Here is a 17,352-nt window from a genome sequence, read left to right on the forward strand (position 1 = left end):
ATAAAGGTGGACAGTTACTGCCATTAAATTATGATAAACATTGTGCTACCTAGTGCAAAGGTGAAGTCCTGCATCTGATTAGAGCAGACTCTCCCATCATCTTTTGATCTGTAGCTCCCCCACCCCCACCCTCCTTCCTCTTCTCTTTCTTCTCTCCCTGGCTGCTGCCGGCCATGAGAGGAGAAAGCGAAGGAGGAGGGAGAAAAGGGCTCAGGAAAGTGGAGACAGATGTTTCTCCCCCTTTCTGCTAGCTCAACACGCGCCCCCCTCTCTCCTCTCATTCGTTGCATTCCTGTCCAAACAGTGACATGTCTGCTTGTTCTAGAGCTCTCCTCCTTCACTTCCCTGATATATATATATATATATATATATATATATATATATATATATATATATATATATATATATATATATATATATATATATATATATATATATATATGTGTGTGTATATGTGTGTGTATATGTGTGTGTATATATGTATATATATGTGTATGTATGTATATATGTATATATATATGTATGTATGTATATATATGTATATATACATGTATATATATATATATATATATGTGTGTGTGTATATATATGTATGTATATGTATGTATGTATATATGTGTATGTACCCCCCCCCCTTTCCTGGGATCCCTGCCCTGTATGCATGCACTCTAAAACATGAATTCCGCTTGAAACTTTTTTGGATGGGAGGGAGAAAAGGTTGGGATGGAATTATGGGTGTTGCCAAGGGGTGGGTGGGTGGGTGGGTTGCATTTTTGAGGGTGAGAGTCGACTCAGTGTTGTTAATAAGGCATCGTGATCAGACAGCGCTGAGTCCGGGCTCGACTGGCCCAACACGCCTCTGCACACGCAAGCTCAGACGTGCTCTTGCTGTCATGTGCACAAAACATGAGAATGATCAACATGCTCACTGCTCCCGTCTCCCTCCCTCCCCATTCTATTTTTTTTTCTCTTTCAGATACCAACGACTGCAGTCCACACCCATGGTAAGTGGAAGCCAAACATTTCCTGCAGATTTAGACAGATGTAAACAAGCTGCTCCTCCTGTGTGATAGTTTCTCACCTGCGACGCTTTCACTCTCTGCTGGGAACCAGGCATACACCCTGCCCCTGTCATTCCTGGGATGCAGTCAGTTAACTCTGTTTAGTGAACTCCCTAACCCAAGCGCACTTGTCCAATACAAAGAATAGGAGTGATTGCTTTAATTATCTTTGAGAAATTGTTCAGTTGACTGGTGAGAAAATTCCAGACTGAAATTATCCCCCTCCCCTCTTTTTTTTTTCCTTTTTTTTCTTCCAGCTACAACAGTGGAACTTGTGTCGATGGGGATAACTGGTACCGCTGCGAGTGCGCCCCAGGCTTCGCTGGCCCAGACTGTCGGATCAGTGAGTATTAACCCTGCCTCCAGAACGTCCCCCTGATCGCAGTTTGAGCAGTCAGTTAGAGCATGCCCGGGACCATCAGTCACTCCAAATGGAAGGTCTAGTCAGCCAATTATCTTTTCATTGGGCTTCAGGCCAGGCTGAGCCATTTTGGTGTCACTCCACCAAGCCTCGCTGCTTTCCCTGGGGGAAACCAGCTTAGCAGGCCAACGGCTAATCAGCCATGCTCTCTGACACTGATTACACAGATTGTTTTCCCTCTTAAAGGCTTTCAGATGGCCACATTCTTTCCCATTGCAAACCCTTTGTTCGTCTAAGTCCAGCCTTTAGCTCCTGCATACCTGCTAATGATGCTGCCTAATAAGACCAGGGCTGGCACAAAGCATGTTTGCTTGTTTGTTTGTTTTTTCTAAGTAATCATTATTATTATTAACTGGTTAGTATGTACTGTTCAAATGATGCACAGCCTTAGTGAGTTTAGCCTAGGAATTAGACTTGTGTGCAGACTGAAATATTCGAATGCTGTGTGGCTGTGCTCTTTATGCCACAAAGGAACCAATTCTTACCCCTGGCTTCTCTCCTCTATTGCAGATATTAATGAGTGCCAGTCCTCTCCATGTGCCTTGGGCTCCACCTGTGTGGATGAGATCAATGGATATCGCTGCCTATGCCCACCAGACAGGACCGGATCCCACTGCCAAGAAGGTAGCAGCCGCCACATGATGTGGAAAACAACCCCCAAGAAATATGAAAATGAAGGAAAAAATAATAATTGAAAATTATTATTGAAAATAATTATTTCTAACACTGTGACTGCTTTTACACAGTTACAAGAAAACCTTGCTCTGTTAATGGACACGTCACCCCTGATGGAATGAAATGGGATGAAGACTGCAACACTTGCCACTGTTCCAATGGGAAAGTTGTATGCACAAAGGTAAAGTATTCATGAATGCTCGGCACACCTGTGAAGTCTGTCATGCTTCCGAATGGAAGAAGTGCTGTGGAGAACTGCACAAAATGGATCGCGTTGATGTTTGGTGTCTTGTTTTCCATGAGAAGGTGTAGGTAGGGCCTCAACATTATGTGTCACTGGGTGGAGTTGGCTCAGGAGTGCCAATTTCTTGATGCAGTTAGTTAATTAGAACATGAACACACACACACCGGTTCCCACTAAGGGACGATTGGGTGAGTTAGACAGTAGTGCTGTCATCATCATGGCTATCTAACCGCTAGATGAACAATGGTGGCTTACTAGTGGAGCTCACCTCGGGAAGAAAATGCATCGTGGGATTGAAAAAGATCTGGGAGATGCACTGTAGGCTACCATTTAAAACTTGGCCTGACATCACAGTATTGTTTGTTTGTGATACATAATAATCTCTGACATGCAGTGGAGACGAATCAATCTTTGGACAGCTGTTAACACTGGTCCAGTTTTTTGTTTTTAGACATTCGTACAGTGTGACTCATCCTCTGGAGACCCCAAGTAGTAAATTAAATACAAGTCTCTTCCACAGTTGTGCAGATGTACGGGGATACGGCAGTGACAGTTTGAAAGTGTTTTCTACTGTATAGCGTACTTAATATGATATAAATGTATCAATGCTCCTGTGTTTTTCCTCTCCAGATGTGGTGTGGCCCCATGTCATGCAAACTGGGTGCCAAGGGCCGAGGCGAGTGCCCTTCAGGCCAGAGCTGCATCCCCCTCAGGGAGGGCCACTGCTTTGTGAAGCCCTGCATTGAGCTGGGAGAGTGCTGGCACTCCGACCCTCCCCAGCCCCCCACCAAATGCCACCCCAGCTCCACTTACCAGGACAACAGCTGCGCCAACATCACCTTCACCTTCAACAAGGAGATCATGCCTCGAGTGAGTTACCTAGGCACCAGGGAGGAAGAGATTGAATTTAACAGGTTTTGGGCTCGTTTTCCATCCCTCCCCTCCACCAGCAGTCTTAAATGAATGGGAGCGGCAAACTGTGAAAGATTACCCATTCCTCCAGGGCAGAGAGACTCCTTAACAATTCAGCCATGTATTTAAATGTGCTCCATGAAGGAGTGGGGGAAATGTGGGAATATTTCTCTCGGAGTCTTGTCTGCATACAAGTTTTGTTCCTGAGACTGAGGGATTCATGACTTTTTAGCTTCTGCCAATCCCAATCTTAAACCAACCACATGGGGAGATTAATTTCAGGATGATATGGATTTTGAGCTGAACAGGACCACTGGCGACTCTGTCACCACATAGAATGATCACTTGCCAGTTGCCTAACAAGCATGACAGCAGATAGTGACAAGCATATGAGTTTGCGGTCTTTAATCTAAATTAGGTGGATAGGATGTTGGAACATGATGCCAAAATGCAGCCTTGGCTCTTCTTCTTCTTTTTTTTTCTTCTTCTTGATTGCCCTTTTTTTTCTCTCCCCTTTTTTTCTGTGTTTGTTAACATTTGCTTCATTTCCTTCAGGTCCAGGGCTTAACTGTGGAAGGAGTATGTAAGCAGCTGAGGAGCTTATACGTGGTCAAGAATTTCTCCTTGGAGCATTCTGTGTCCATAACCTGTGACCCCTCATTCTCAGCCAGCAACGAGATCCACGTCTGCATCGTGAGTACTTCCTTCCACTCACTCTGCCATGTTTGGCTGCTTCCATTAAAGCACACACAAAAAAATGCTTTTGATTTATAACCTGCATCGTAGAGTTCTTGCAGCTGTGGTAGGATGTGTTATGGACGTAGGGTTGAGTTTCTGTGGTCTCAGTTTACAACAGCTAAACACTTAAATTTCACACCTCACTTTATTCTTTGCCTTTAGTCGACTGATGACCACCGCTTGGACGGGAGCCCCGTTAAAGAGATCACAGAAAGGATAATTGACCTGGTTAGCAAGCATAACGGGAACAACACGATCATCTCCGCCATCGCAGAAGTGCGTGTGCCAAGCCCCAGCAAAACTGGTATGAACTGAAACTATTTGTGTTTGATTATGAAGTTTTCCAGACTTGCACACACCTGCATGTGCTGAAATGGGTGGGAGGATTTTCAATTTTTTTTTTTTCTAAAGATCAGATCATGAGATAGAGCCAAGCCCTAAAAGTGACAACATAGCTGCACACCAAAGAAAAAACATTCCATGTATATGTAAACTGATTCCTTAACCTCCCACACGACTCAGACCGCCAGGTCTGCCATCTCATGGCAGTTGTGATGGAGCTTAAAAAGAATCTAGCCAGGAGCTTCAATGGAAAGAGCAGAGCTGCTTGGCTACATGGCTTTGGATTGGCTCGCGGTACAACTGGCTGGACTTTTAGTCAGACTCCCACTTGTGTTCGCCATTCATCAGTACGGTGACAGCAGACTGCTGCCACAGCCAAGTAGAAGCAGCCTCCTCCTCCTCAGCTCCAGGCTTGGAGGTCAGGTTGTTCTGGCAAAAGTGTATTAATGACTGAGCTAGCTTGATGCACTAATACAGAAATCCTACTATGCACCATTTGAGTCAGTTGTCTTATACTTGTGGTCTCTTTCTCACTTGTCATTGTTTTCTTCTACCAGATTACCTAGTGCCCCTTCTCAGCTCCATTTTCATTGGCATCTGGGTCCTCGCGCTGGTCTCCATTTTGCTGTGGTGCATGCGCCGGCGGCGGAAACAGAGCAACCACAACGGGACATCAGCGACCAGCTCAGAGGACAACACGACCAACAACGTCCGGGAGCAGCTTAACCAGATCAAGAACCCTATAGAGAAGCATGTGGGCCTCACAGTAGCCATTAAAGACTATGAAAATAAGAACTCCATCATTGCCAAAATAAGGACAAATCATCCCGAGGGAGATGAGGACGACAAGGAGAGGCACTTGCAGAAGGGCCGCTTTGCCAAACAGCCAGCATACACACTGGTGGAGAGGGATGAGAAGGCATCCATCTCCAATCCCAACTCAACATCCAAGCACGCTAATTGGACTAACAAACAGGACAATAGAGACTTGGAGACAGCAAACAGCATAAACAGGATGGACTACATTGTATAGCAGACAGCTGTGTTGCTGTGCAACCTAGCCTTACACCTTCACACCCAGGTGGTGGGTGAAACTGGGGGAGCTTTGGCATGTGTAAATAGTCATGTCAGTTGTGACCCCCTCCTCCCCCCTCAGTATTTTCAGATATTTCCCCGTGCTAATTTAAGTTTTGACAAGCTGGCTTACACTGGCAGTGACAGTTGCTTTGGTTGGCTGGAAACACAAGGCACTGGTATACATTTCACTGTAGAACTAGTTGCAAACGTGTCCTCCTATGCATTTCATTTCCCCGTTTCCTTTTTTTTTTTTTTTTTAGCGGACACATTTAAGGGGCTCCTGGTGTAATTGTTGTACAATGAGTTTAAACTACCCGACGTGTTCAACACTAGAGCTAATTATTTTTAGTATGTGTTTGAATTTTTTCTAGTTCTATTTGGAGGAAGTGCTTTTTCAGTTTTAGACTTCAGCAACTGTCAAATGAGACAAAAAAAAAAGATCAACTTTATTATTTATTTTTATTTTTAGGGTTGGGTGGGGAGGGAGATGAAAGGGGTTCGATGTCAGCAGTTGCTGTCAATATGAAGAATTTATGTGACAATTTAGAACGTGTAGATATGTACATTTTTTTTTTTATTAATCATTGTGTATATTTGATTTATTAACTTAATAATCAAGAGCCTTAAGATATCATTCCTTTTTATTTATACGTTCAGTTTAGTTTGAAGGTTTTGATAGCTGTGGAAGCCTACCATTTCTTTCAAGGTTTTTTTTTGTTTTGTTTTGTTTCCAATGCATTCAATAAAAGCCAAATTTCAGAGATGACAAAAGATGGGTGCTTTGGCCCTGAAAGAAACACTTCATTTTTGTTTCCCTCCCATACACACGTTGGACATTTCATTATTTGTTGCCAGGACCTTAATTGTAGACAAGTGAGGTTAGGACAACAAAAGATCACGGCTGCTGCAAGGGTTGGACATGGTGGCAGACACATTGCTTGCCACTAATGGATAAATACTTAAGGGAACAAAAATTCTTCAGCAGCTTCAGTTTAACCCAGACATATTTCAAAGGCTGTCGAAATCAACCAAGTTGCAAGGCAAGTCACATCAGTATGGCACGCCAGAATTCCCATCTGCTTTAGTCAGCATAATATCATAAGCTAGACTGTGAGTACTTGAACAGTAGAGGAGCAATGGGAACACTGTAGTATCAGATAAATACACTGCCTTGCTCTGCAAGAGTCCGCTTTGTTTCTGTGCACATTTGTTTCTTTTTAAAAATTGAGGCTCTTAAAGACAAACATGTTTTATCTCATTTGTTAACCCTTTGAGATCGTGGCAACACTTTGTCCTTTTTTTTTCCTTTTTTTTTGACTTTGTGTTATGAACTTGAGAATTATGTGTTGATCTGGCAATATATTTTTGAAAGTCATATTTATTAAATATTTTGTATGAAACGAGAATTAAAGTTGTCTCTGTTCTGGAGAGAGAGTGACGAGTCTGATGCATTGAGCCAAACGTGTTGGAGCATATTAAAGATCTCTCGTGGCGTGGGAACTACAGCTAATGGCTTCCTAGTCGAGTCCTGGAGACGCAGTATTCATAACACTCACATATTGTAGCCCTTGATGGTCTGGTTAAGATACTGTAACAAGCTTTTAAAAAAAAAAAAAAAGTTGGGCTGGAGAACCCTAAGCTGTGGAGTAAAAGTGATTTATTATGTTCTTTCTTTATTTTTTGGGCAAACTCTTCTTGCCAGAATTAAAACAAAGACGAGAGATTACAACACCCCTTGAGAAAGATCCTCAACATGTTGGGACTAAAACCTTAGGACGAGTTTCACTAATCTGCCCTATTTGATAGCTGAACTGGCTCCTAGTCGTGACACTCAGGTTGTAACCACTAATGCTTTTTTTTCGTTTTTTGGACAGACCCCACTGTCGAACTGCCACAGGCAGCATTTGGTTTGGACTCTGTGAGAGGAAAACAATGCAATGAGATCTGTGCCGGCTGCTTTCCCAAAATTCTCTGTGAATTTTACACAATGATTCAAATGGGGCTTTTTTTGTTTTGTTTTGACTGAGGGGAAAATTTATTTATATCGAAATGTCTTTCCAGTAAAATAAAACGGGAGTAAAATTTTCAGTCAACATTTTGTTGTGAAAGAAATACTGGGTTGTAAACGGAGCTGACAGTAGGCTCTCTCTCTGGGCTCGGGCCAGTGGGCAGATTTAAGGACCTATACCAAGCGTTGGGCTGGTGACAGCAGCTGTTGTTCAACCTCTGATTTAAAAGCTGATCACATTCCTGCATATATTTGGTTTAGGTTAAGTTTAAAAAAAAAAAAAAAAAAAAAAGCAGCGCAGTATGTTTCCACTTATAGATTTGTTTTCAGGTGCTTAGCAACTAACTGGTATATGAAAAATATCTAGCTATAAAAACACTTTTTTTGAGAATGGGGTGATGAAATAAACCTGGAAACAGCAATCAATCATGCTCGAGCTTCGGCGGGTAAACTGGACAGTTTTGAGACACGTAGGAGCCAGTATTTGAGTCTGAAAGCCATGACGTACTGCATGGCTCCTGCCTGTCTGAAATCCCCAATCTTTAACACAAAACCAAATCTTAACTCCAATTAAAGGTTTTTGACTTTCATTTGCGAGCCTCTCTTGACCACCACTACTTATGGGTGGAGGCAGAGATCCGTTTCAAGTATTTGACAAAGCGTAACTCAAATGCACATGTATCAGTTGCCATAATGTGTTCAGCATTTGATCTGTGCGTGTGCAGCATATGTGAAAAGAACAGATATCGCAGTAAAAAGTGACACAAGCACAAATGCAAGTCATCTGAGCAGACCACATGGACAGCATGGGGGAAGCATGTAGTCTGACAGAGTCTCATCTCTATTTCTGTGGCGTCAGGCATCTTTACTGTAGCCTGTCTCTCTCTCCCCCTCAGGACCTCTTCAGTCGTCGTAATCTAGAGGTTCTGGGCACATTTTCACTCCACTCCTCTCCGAGTGTGGATCTGGAACCAATAGAGGAGCCTGAGGATGCAGGCTTGACAGATAGGCTCCTCAGACTTGCGGCCAGCCTGTTTTGGTTTGTCTGTGCCGTGTTATTGCTTGTGAGGGAGAGCCTTTGGGCTCGTTTCCCTGGAGTAAGCAGCTCTACTTCCAGTGTGGTTTTCTTGCACTCTGAGACAGGGGAAGCCTGGGACTCTGCCTTGGCTTCAAGTGGAGGAAGGGGTGGCAGAGGAAGGAGGTCGTGCTTGGATGTTTGTGCGGAGTAAGTTTGCATTAGGGCTGGAGGTCTTCCAAGGCACGTCCTCTTGGCCCTGTGTGGGTGAGGGTCTTCCCCAGCATCACTCAGCTTGCACCTCTTGCTCATGCTGGTCTCCTGACTGATTTCATTTTGGCAGAAACCTGCTGAGGTCCTATTTAGGTTGATGCAGTCTGGAAGATCGTTCTCAGCATGCTGCTTCTGCTTTTGAGTAGTCCCAATTAGAGCTCCTGCTACAGTTAATGCACTGGAGCAAGGCACCTTGTGGTTTGCCTCTGACAGGGCCTTCTGTTCAGATCTGGACAGACTCACTGAGCCCGATTCTGACTCGACAACTTGAAGTTCCGGTCTCTGGTTTTCAGCACCGACTCTCTGGTCAATCTGCTGCTCCGCCATAGTGGAACCACAGAGTTCTCGCTGGACACTGGCTTGTTTGGCTCTGAGGAATAAAAAAAGTTAAAAGGATATAAACAGATACTTGAGTGTCCTCTCTGACTGGTGGGGTTGGAAAGTTCTGCATTAGATCATACTTACATCTTTTGAAGCACAGTCTTCTTTGTTTTTGTGGGGCTGTTTAAAGGCTCATGGGTTTCTCCCACACTGGAAAAATATTCCGATCTGCTTTGTTCGCACAGCTCAGTCTAAAGAGGACAAACAGAATTGGTGTAAACAAAAATATTATTACTGGCATACCCTGGAAACATTTCGCCTCACAGTGCTGTCATCATCCTTCATTGAACACCTTCATTAAATCCATCAATTTAGTCACCTTTCTATTTAAACTATGATGCTGCCCAACATGAAAGATGAAAGGGCCTTCAGAGAGAGTAGCAGCTGCCCCCCCCCCCTAAACTCTCCAAATCCTCCACCTCAAAGTTTGAAATTAATCACTGGCTCATTATGGCGTGACAATTGTTCAGCCTACACTATCTGAGGCTTAAAATGATGCTCTCAGCCTTAGGCAGAGTTACGAAACGGTGACCATACTGACAAGTTAAAACAGCGAATAACGAAGATTCAGTAATAGAAAAAAAATGTGAAGCAAGGGCAGCATTGCGTAGGAAAGACAATATTTTTTTAAAAAAGGTGTAAAAAGCATGTTATGGGACAGCTGCAAATGTAAACAGGCTGAAGGCAAAAAACCCCCCTTCTTTACTTTCAGCCATGAGTTTTGAAACTGTAACTAAACAGGCTGGATGAGTGCCGAGCGCTTCTTCTATGTCCTTATGTGTCTAAAACCTTCACCTGTAATTTCGCTACACCCCTAAGTGTCTCTGAAAAGCACAGTCTTATTTGTTAAAACTCTGGGGTGAAAGTTCAAAATATCCACATACTAAGGGAAACCTCTGAGGCAGAACGAGGAACAAGCTGAAAATTGGATCTCACCAACGTGTGCCCTCAACAGGCCACTAATGACGGTTAATCATGGGGTCTTTTCCTTGGCTGCCCCAGAACAGACTCTGGATTTATGAGAACAAGAGACGCTGGTGGCAAATTGAGCAGAACTTCAAAGGCTGAAGCCCTGTCAATTCATCATAAATTAATCAAATCAAAAAAAGTTGGTGGAATAGTAGACTAGCAATGGTTTAGAAAATGAGCCCATGTCTGCTAGTTTTTATCTGGAGAAGCAGTATATTATATTATATTTTGTATACTAGAAATTCTAAAAGTCTGAAGCTGTACAAGGGAATTTATAATGCTATATTCAGCTAATAGTCTAGACTGGGGGTGTTACCAGAACTGATACTTACAAGTAACCTTTATATAAAACTGAAAAAGCTACAGTACTTGTTTTTCAGTAGAGTACTTACCGAAGCGGCATACCGACCAAGTTGGGTTGTCAACGAAATTGATACTTGGATACTAACTGATACTAAAAATTACTTTTGGATTAGACGTCTATTTGCAACTGCATTATATGTGACTGGAATGAACTCTGAACTCCTTGTCACTCGTCCAACAGGAATGACTGATATCACAGGCGGTCAGACTGTGGGACTTGACAGAAGCGAACAATGGGCATTTGACGTGTGTGTAAGCAAGGCACAGAACATTATATGGTGTATCTGCATTCACCTCAAGGGGCACGAGGTTGTTTGCAGCTGTTTAGGGCTGCTGCCAATGAAGGCAAAGGGAGATTGGGTGAGGAGTTCGATTTTTTCTAGGGTTTTCTCTCTATTACTGTAGGGTCTTTACCTTACAAGTGACTTGAGGTAACTGCTGTTGTGATTTGATGGTATATAAATAAAATTCAGTTGAACTGAATTAAATCCTAATGCATATGTGGTTGGGTGAGGTCTCTGTCGGGAAATTTATAATGGGCCTCAATTTTACCTTGTGGGTTTGTAAGAATGATTTTATTATGTGTTTGCATACATTGTAGGTTTTGCAGTGATATGCACATTTGATGTATTTGCAGTCCTTTTAAGGGTGGTGTGTGTATTTTTAGGCTACAGAATTAAATAGGAATCCATCTGATGACCCAGTTTTAAAGTTCAAAAGTCATGAAATAAAGCTTGTCATTTTAACCCATGTTTCTTTGACTGTTTTGTTTTTAGGTCTCTTGACAGATCACAAAATATTTCACTATTGACACCAGCAGTGCCGTCTTCACCTCCTACAGTTGGCAGATAACTTTGCACAGGATGGCTGCAGATGGGTGGGCAGAAAGGCCCTCCCCTCACTAGCAGCTGAAGATGTGAACAGTAGCCCCACAACCCTGGCAAAGGATATGTAAGACAGACACCCTGGTCTTTAGGAATATTTTTGTGAGGTAAGTAAAGCTCCTGTTCCAACAACATTTATTTATTTATTTATTTTTAAAAACAGTAATAAATATGAACCTGGCTGGCACACATGCTAACATTAGCTTTTTAACAATTAGCAATTGCCCACATTAGGCATTTCAGTAAGGTAGAGGCTATGGCTAATAATAAAATGATAATGTTAATGTTGGAGCTAGGCAGCAAACGTTATAAGTTCTGCCTGTCTGTAATGTTAACGGACAGTGTAAATTTGACAGGAAAAGAACGTGATCTTGTTTTTTGTTTTTGTTTTGTTTTAACCCCATGGTACTGAGTACTACTTTCCTGGGTACTGGTAGCGAGTTTATAGTTTAAAGGAGAAGGAGGGACAAGTTTCATGACTGTTAAATTATCTGTTTAGATATTTCACTCAAAAACATTCATATCAATCTGACAGCAAAAAGTTAGGGGATCGCCACAGTGGTTAAGCTTTATCCTCTAGTGTATTTCTGTGTAATAAAAGTTGAGCTATTTCACTGACAAGTGAAAAATTTGATCTAGTGGCGGCACAAGATTTAAGGGATCACCAAAAATAGGATTTATTAATAATCAGGATCTATTCTCTGGCCACTGCGCTATGCTATGCCCAAGTTCATAGCAAACCATCCAATACTTTTGAAGCTATCGCTCTTTGGATCAGCGTGGCTGAGACCGCTATCCACAGCTTCACGCCGCTAAACTTTATTGGTTTTTGCAATGGGGAAACAACAACTGGACAGAAATTAAATCTGGGAAAATTCAAGGTCGTGGCCGCTATGTTTATTTAACATCAGCCATTTTTCAGATCATTACTATTATATAAACTGGTTGGTAAAATGATCAATGTGCACTCTAAGATGGGGAAAGCCAGTGCGGTAAGCTCTGGCATCCTGCAGATGTTGTGAAAACTGAGAGAAATATCATAAATGTCCTCCCCCGCACGTCACGATACTAGTGACAACATGTGACCCGACACGCAAGGGGGAAATGGGGGGAAATCGACCCGAGCTGCGAGGGCAAGCTGGGGCATTGTGGCTTTGCGCTGGGTGTTGAGACCTAGCAACTGCACTCTGGTCTGTGGTGTGGTAGACAGAATAAAGAGGCCAGACAGAGGGAGGGGAGGCTGGGCAGCAGGGAAGGAGGCGGAGCTGGCGAAATACAAGAGACAAGATACTACAGAGTGTATAAGAGGAAAAAAAGAGAGTGGAGCACAACAAAAGCAAAGGCACCCCCACAGAGTCACACTGCCTGACCTCAACAGTCTCTCCAGCATGCCCACAAACGCAAGAATCCTCACACAGGAAGTTCCACACAGGCTCCTCTTTGTGTCGAGATGGAGTCATGCTACAGTGTGGGCAGCGCTCTGGTCTTTAGACTTTTTCTCTCATACCCAGAGCTACAGCTAACCTTCAACATGGATTTGGGACAGTGACACACATACAAACTCTCATTTCGCCTCCACACTCACACACCCACCCCAACAACAACAATTCTGAGAAAAATGTGGGTGCTATCGTTTGCATTGTAATGCCTTGATATGTATTCTAGCCTGTTTAATATGAATAAATGCCGTTTGAAAATGAACTTGAAAGAAAAACCAACAAGGAGCTAAAGGGAGGCTCTCTGGGAAAGTTTAGTGCCTTTCTGTTCCTGTCGGCACGACTTCAAAAGAGCAAGAGAGTGAAAGAGGAGAGTCAGAGAAAGGAAGAAGCATGAAGAGAGGAAGAGGCTGGATATAGATAGCAAGTAGAGAAAAGATAGATAAACAGACTGAGAGTGAGAGAGATTGTGCATAATTTTTTTTCAGCAGGGGTCTAGAAGTTGAAGATTCTGTATATAGCAACTACAGAAGAAATCAGATGGATTAAATAACCTTATAATTATCACAAGCTATGTGGATAAAACGGTAAGAATTGTGTGGGAACCGAGGTGGCCTAATCTTGTAAGGAATGATGCAAACTCTAAATAGCTGGAGAGAGTCCCATGAAAAAGGAGGGAGGGATGGTGGTAAATAAGAACATCTACCCGCCGTTGCTACCACCTCTCTCTGAGAGAAAAAAAAAGGATTTAACCCCCCCACCGCCAGCCAGTCTGCTCGCCCCCACACAAAGCTGAAAAATGCTCCTCGTGATACAACATGTAGAGCAGACCAACAGTGCCCTCCCTGGCCCCGGAGCCTCCAAAACAACACAGCGTCGCCACAGGAGCTGCAACAAAACAGCACATCTGGATGTCAGATTACGGCGATAAGCCTGGCAAAAGGGCAAGGAGAGCAGAGAGAATGATTCATTTGGTTTAAAAGGCTACCAGGACAGATTCTCAGCACTTGCCCCAACTCTGAATGACTCCTGGAAAAAAAACTTCAAAAGGATAACCAGCAACAGCCTCCATAAAATACAGGCAACAGCCTCTAAGCCGTCCAAGATAAGGTAGAACACAGATAGGACGATTATGTTGGTTATCTTTTAATGCAGCTGCACTCAAAAGTAATGCAGCGATGTGGCCAAAAGGTCTCTGAGCTGTTTAAAATGTTGCTGCAAAGGATGACAAACCTTCTCTTGGTGTTTAAAGACAATGCTTATTGATATACAATGCCATATTTATAGACACTACAGCTTTTTTTGTATATAGTCTGCACAAATACACATGCACATTCATCTAAATACTACTTTAACAATTTTGCTTTGTAGAAAAAGAGCATTTTTCAGTTAATCCCATAGGTTTTTCCAAAAGCTTTTAAGCATGGAAGTTAAAACATAAAAACTTCAAATAAAAAAATCTAACAAGTCAGCATGGGAGGCTCTGATGAACCATCAACTTTCATTTGCCACAGTGGAAGTCAGATTGTTTGTTCTCGGATTACTTTAATATCTTTGTACCTCACCTAACATATACAAAACCAGTGAGATGCAATCCCATAAAGCAATTATCCACTCATCTGTCACAAAATAATAGTGTCTCAACTTGAAATCTGTGGCAGCTTGAAATGCTTGAATCCCTCACAACACTCATATTATAAAAAATGAATTATTCTTTCCACTGGAACTTCTTTTGAGCAGCTTTTTTTTGATGACACATCTAAGTATACAAAGTCCTCAAACTGGCACCAAGAAACAACAAGAGTATTTAACTGTCAGGGGATGAAAAACCTCCTGCAGAGATGTTCGTGAATGCAGTCCACAAATTCCACCCCTCATCATGCACCCACCCTGCTCCCACAGGGCAAGCAATGCCCTGTTTGTGTAGGCTCACCACATCTTCTCTGCAACAAAGTCAACAAACATGCATGGGCACATACTTGTCTAAAATAGGGGACAGTTCTTATCCCCAAACAATGACAAGAGTTTCTGGATCCACCCATGTCAAAGGACTGAGACAAGTGGTTAACTGAACACACTTCATGTAAGTAAAAGTAAGTAAAATTTTATTTATATAGCACCTTTCAAGATAAAAATCACAAAGTGCTTTACAGAGGCAGAAAACAGACATTAAAATCCAAAACAAAACAAAATAATGTAAATGTAAATGTAAATCACTGGAAGCAGTTTAAGATGGGCTGGAATGAGGACCTGTAAGAGATCATAGTCATGCATTCGGCCTAGGTGTAGAGGAGGTCAGTAGACACTGGACGCTTGGGAACGGACTGCTGTTAGCTGTTGTGAGCTCTGAAGAACAGAGGCGTGCTGAGGTCATGAGTAAACACACAAGCTCGTCCAGAGCTCAAAAGAGGAGGGGAGGGGGGGGAGACTGGAAACACATCTGTTCTGCCTTTGATCCAAACTTCTGCGGCCCAGCACGCCACTCACCTCAGCTGCCCACTCTGTGCCTGACTAAAAAACAACGGCCGCGATCCTAAACACTAGATCTTCCTTCCCATGCTGCCCTCTTCAGTGTTGGTGCTGACTCACAATAGGAGCAAGCTTTTATGAAGGGAAGGACGTAAATCTTCAAATCCTCTGCGTGCGCCTTTTTTTTCCATTATCTCATGAAAACAAAGCAGCATCAATTGCCCAACCTCTGCGTAGCAACAGTGGATTCTAGGTGCCTAACAAACAGAGTCAATTAGGCTGATAGGATTTCAGCATTTATCCCAGACATGGCACTCAGTATGGCTGAACCAAAGCATTTGCTGGATGCTTGAACACTCTCTGCCCCAGTAACATTTGAAGTCAGACATGGCTGAATCAAGCATTTCAAACTGGACAATCATGGCTGTTTCTGCAGCAAATGGCCATCTGAAACCAAAACAGCTGGAGTTGGCCTTTTTTCCCCCCTTAAGTTTGCTCTTTCCCATAGTTTGCATATTACACTGCTAATCCCTTCCTGGGAAGGTTGTTTGATAGAAAAAGAATCTCACCTTTTTATATAGCACACCTTTTCTCTCATCGTGTGTGGCTGTTTGGAAGGAAAATGCTTCTGCTTCCCGACTAAATGTCAGTTGAAAATATGACTAATATAGAGTGAACAAACTGTATAAAATTAAAATAGAGTACACTCAAATGTGGGAGTGAGAAGCTGCCTTTCAGTGATGTCACCTTAGCTCCCTCACAACATAACCCCCTGACCTTATGAAAACTGCTCATTGATGAGTCTACATTTCCACTGTGGTTGAAGAGTTTTGCACAACTAGTCACACAAACTGAATCCTAACAACAAACCTGAAACCTCCCTAAACATGGACAAATGTGGCATTTTTTTTTTTGAGACTGCCTGTCTTTTGCTGTCAAGAATTGGGGGATAAAAGACCCCTTTTTAAACATGATATCAACTCTGACACAGAACTCCAAACACCCCATTATTTATAGACAGCAACATTATACCTTACATCAGTTGTGACTCACAGTCTAAACCTTTTTTTTCCTTTCCGATTTCTAATTTCCTTGGCAGCATTAAAACTGCAAAAACTCCCTTTCTGACAAATAAGAACAGAGTGAGGGATGTAAACAAATTATTGTTTTTGTCATGTGAAAAACTTCAGCCTCTCTGTCTGGTATCTTTCCCTTACAAAGCGGGCTCGAGGTTGAGCTAGTGAGAGCTTCACCACAAGACTCCCACCCTCCAATTCCCTCAGCTTGTACTGTATGAGCCCGGAGAACCACATCCTGAGGAGAGGAACGCAATCGACAACAGTGCCTCCTTGAACTGGAAAATTGGTTACACAATCTGAACTTTTCACTGACGACTATGTTGCTCCACTAAAAATATTACAATCGCTGCTTTCATTGGAAGCCAAACTGTGGAGAGTGCAGAGACATTTCAAAGGGAAACAATAGCAAAAACCCTGTAGAAAAACATCAGGCCACTGATCATGGGATGTGATGGGAGAGATGTCTGTCCTTGATGTGAGTGCCAAGGTGAGAGGCTCCACAGGCTTTTCCCAGAATACTCTGGGGAGTTTGAGATCAAATGAACACTGACCAAAGGACAACTGATTATAATACAGGCGGACAAAAAAAGAACTACAGCAGTAGGTCTTATGCCACTGACAAGAGTTCAACTTGGTCTACACAGCACAGACTACAGGGAAATACCCACTGAACCTAACTTTATTTGAGTCCAATTAATCAAGGCACGCGGCATTCAACTGCAGACAGTAAAGTTAACCGAATTCTCTCTTAAAGACCCAAACAATGCACATGCAACCGCAGGACAGAGGGTTTTGTTGTGGTTATCTTGAGCATGCAAACCCAAAAACCTCATGCCTGAAACTGACAGAGAGAACTAAAATTCTGCAGGTAAGTAATTAAAAATGTGGGAGCAGGGGCTTTTCAAAAAAGCGTGACTTGGCACCGCTTCACCCAGCCTCCCACGATCATTGGTTTTCCTCTCACTAGGTCTCCTTAAAGCCCATGTAGGTTCAGAGCCCACCCCC

The 17,352-nt window shown here is 42.8% G+C and overlaps 2 protein-coding genes across 3 annotated transcripts in view; one reads left to right on the forward strand and one right to left on the reverse strand.

Annotated features, from left to right (window-relative positions):
* Positions 1-6,898, forward strand: part of jag1b (jagged canonical Notch ligand 1b) — a 27,418-nt gene extending 20,520 nt beyond the window's left edge. For both annotated transcript variants that reach the window (XM_005473954.4, XM_019366633.2), the window contains 8 exons: positions 977-1,004; positions 1,319-1,404; positions 1,993-2,106; positions 2,229-2,338; positions 3,032-3,271; positions 3,869-4,006; positions 4,214-4,355; positions 4,951-6,898. In XM_005473954.4, the coding sequence (XP_005474011.1) occupies positions 977-1,004; positions 1,319-1,404; positions 1,993-2,106; positions 2,229-2,338; positions 3,032-3,271; positions 3,869-4,006; positions 4,214-4,355; positions 4,951-5,426 (1,334 nt within the window). In that variant the 3' untranslated portion in view covers positions 5,427-6,898. The remainder of the gene's footprint in view (positions 1-976; positions 1,005-1,318; positions 1,405-1,992; positions 2,107-2,228; positions 2,339-3,031; positions 3,272-3,868; positions 4,007-4,213; positions 4,356-4,950) is intronic.
* slx4ip (SLX4 interacting protein) overlaps positions 5,764-17,352 on the reverse strand; it is a 36,058-nt gene continuing 24,469 nt past the window's right edge. The window contains exons 7-8 of the mRNA XM_003441180.5: positions 9,232-9,338; positions 5,764-9,136 (exon numbers count right to left, since the gene is read on the reverse strand). Coding sequence (XP_003441228.1) covers positions 8,371-9,136; positions 9,232-9,338 — 873 coding nt within the window. The 3' untranslated portion in view covers positions 5,764-8,370. The remainder of the gene's footprint in view (positions 9,137-9,231; positions 9,339-17,352) is intronic.

The sequence above is a fragment of the Oreochromis niloticus genome, linkage group LG13 (genome assembly GCF_001858045.2).
Source record: "Oreochromis niloticus isolate F11D_XX linkage group LG13, O_niloticus_UMD_NMBU, whole genome shotgun sequence".
Lineage (NCBI taxonomy): Eukaryota > Metazoa > Chordata > Actinopteri > Cichliformes > Cichlidae > Oreochromis > Oreochromis niloticus.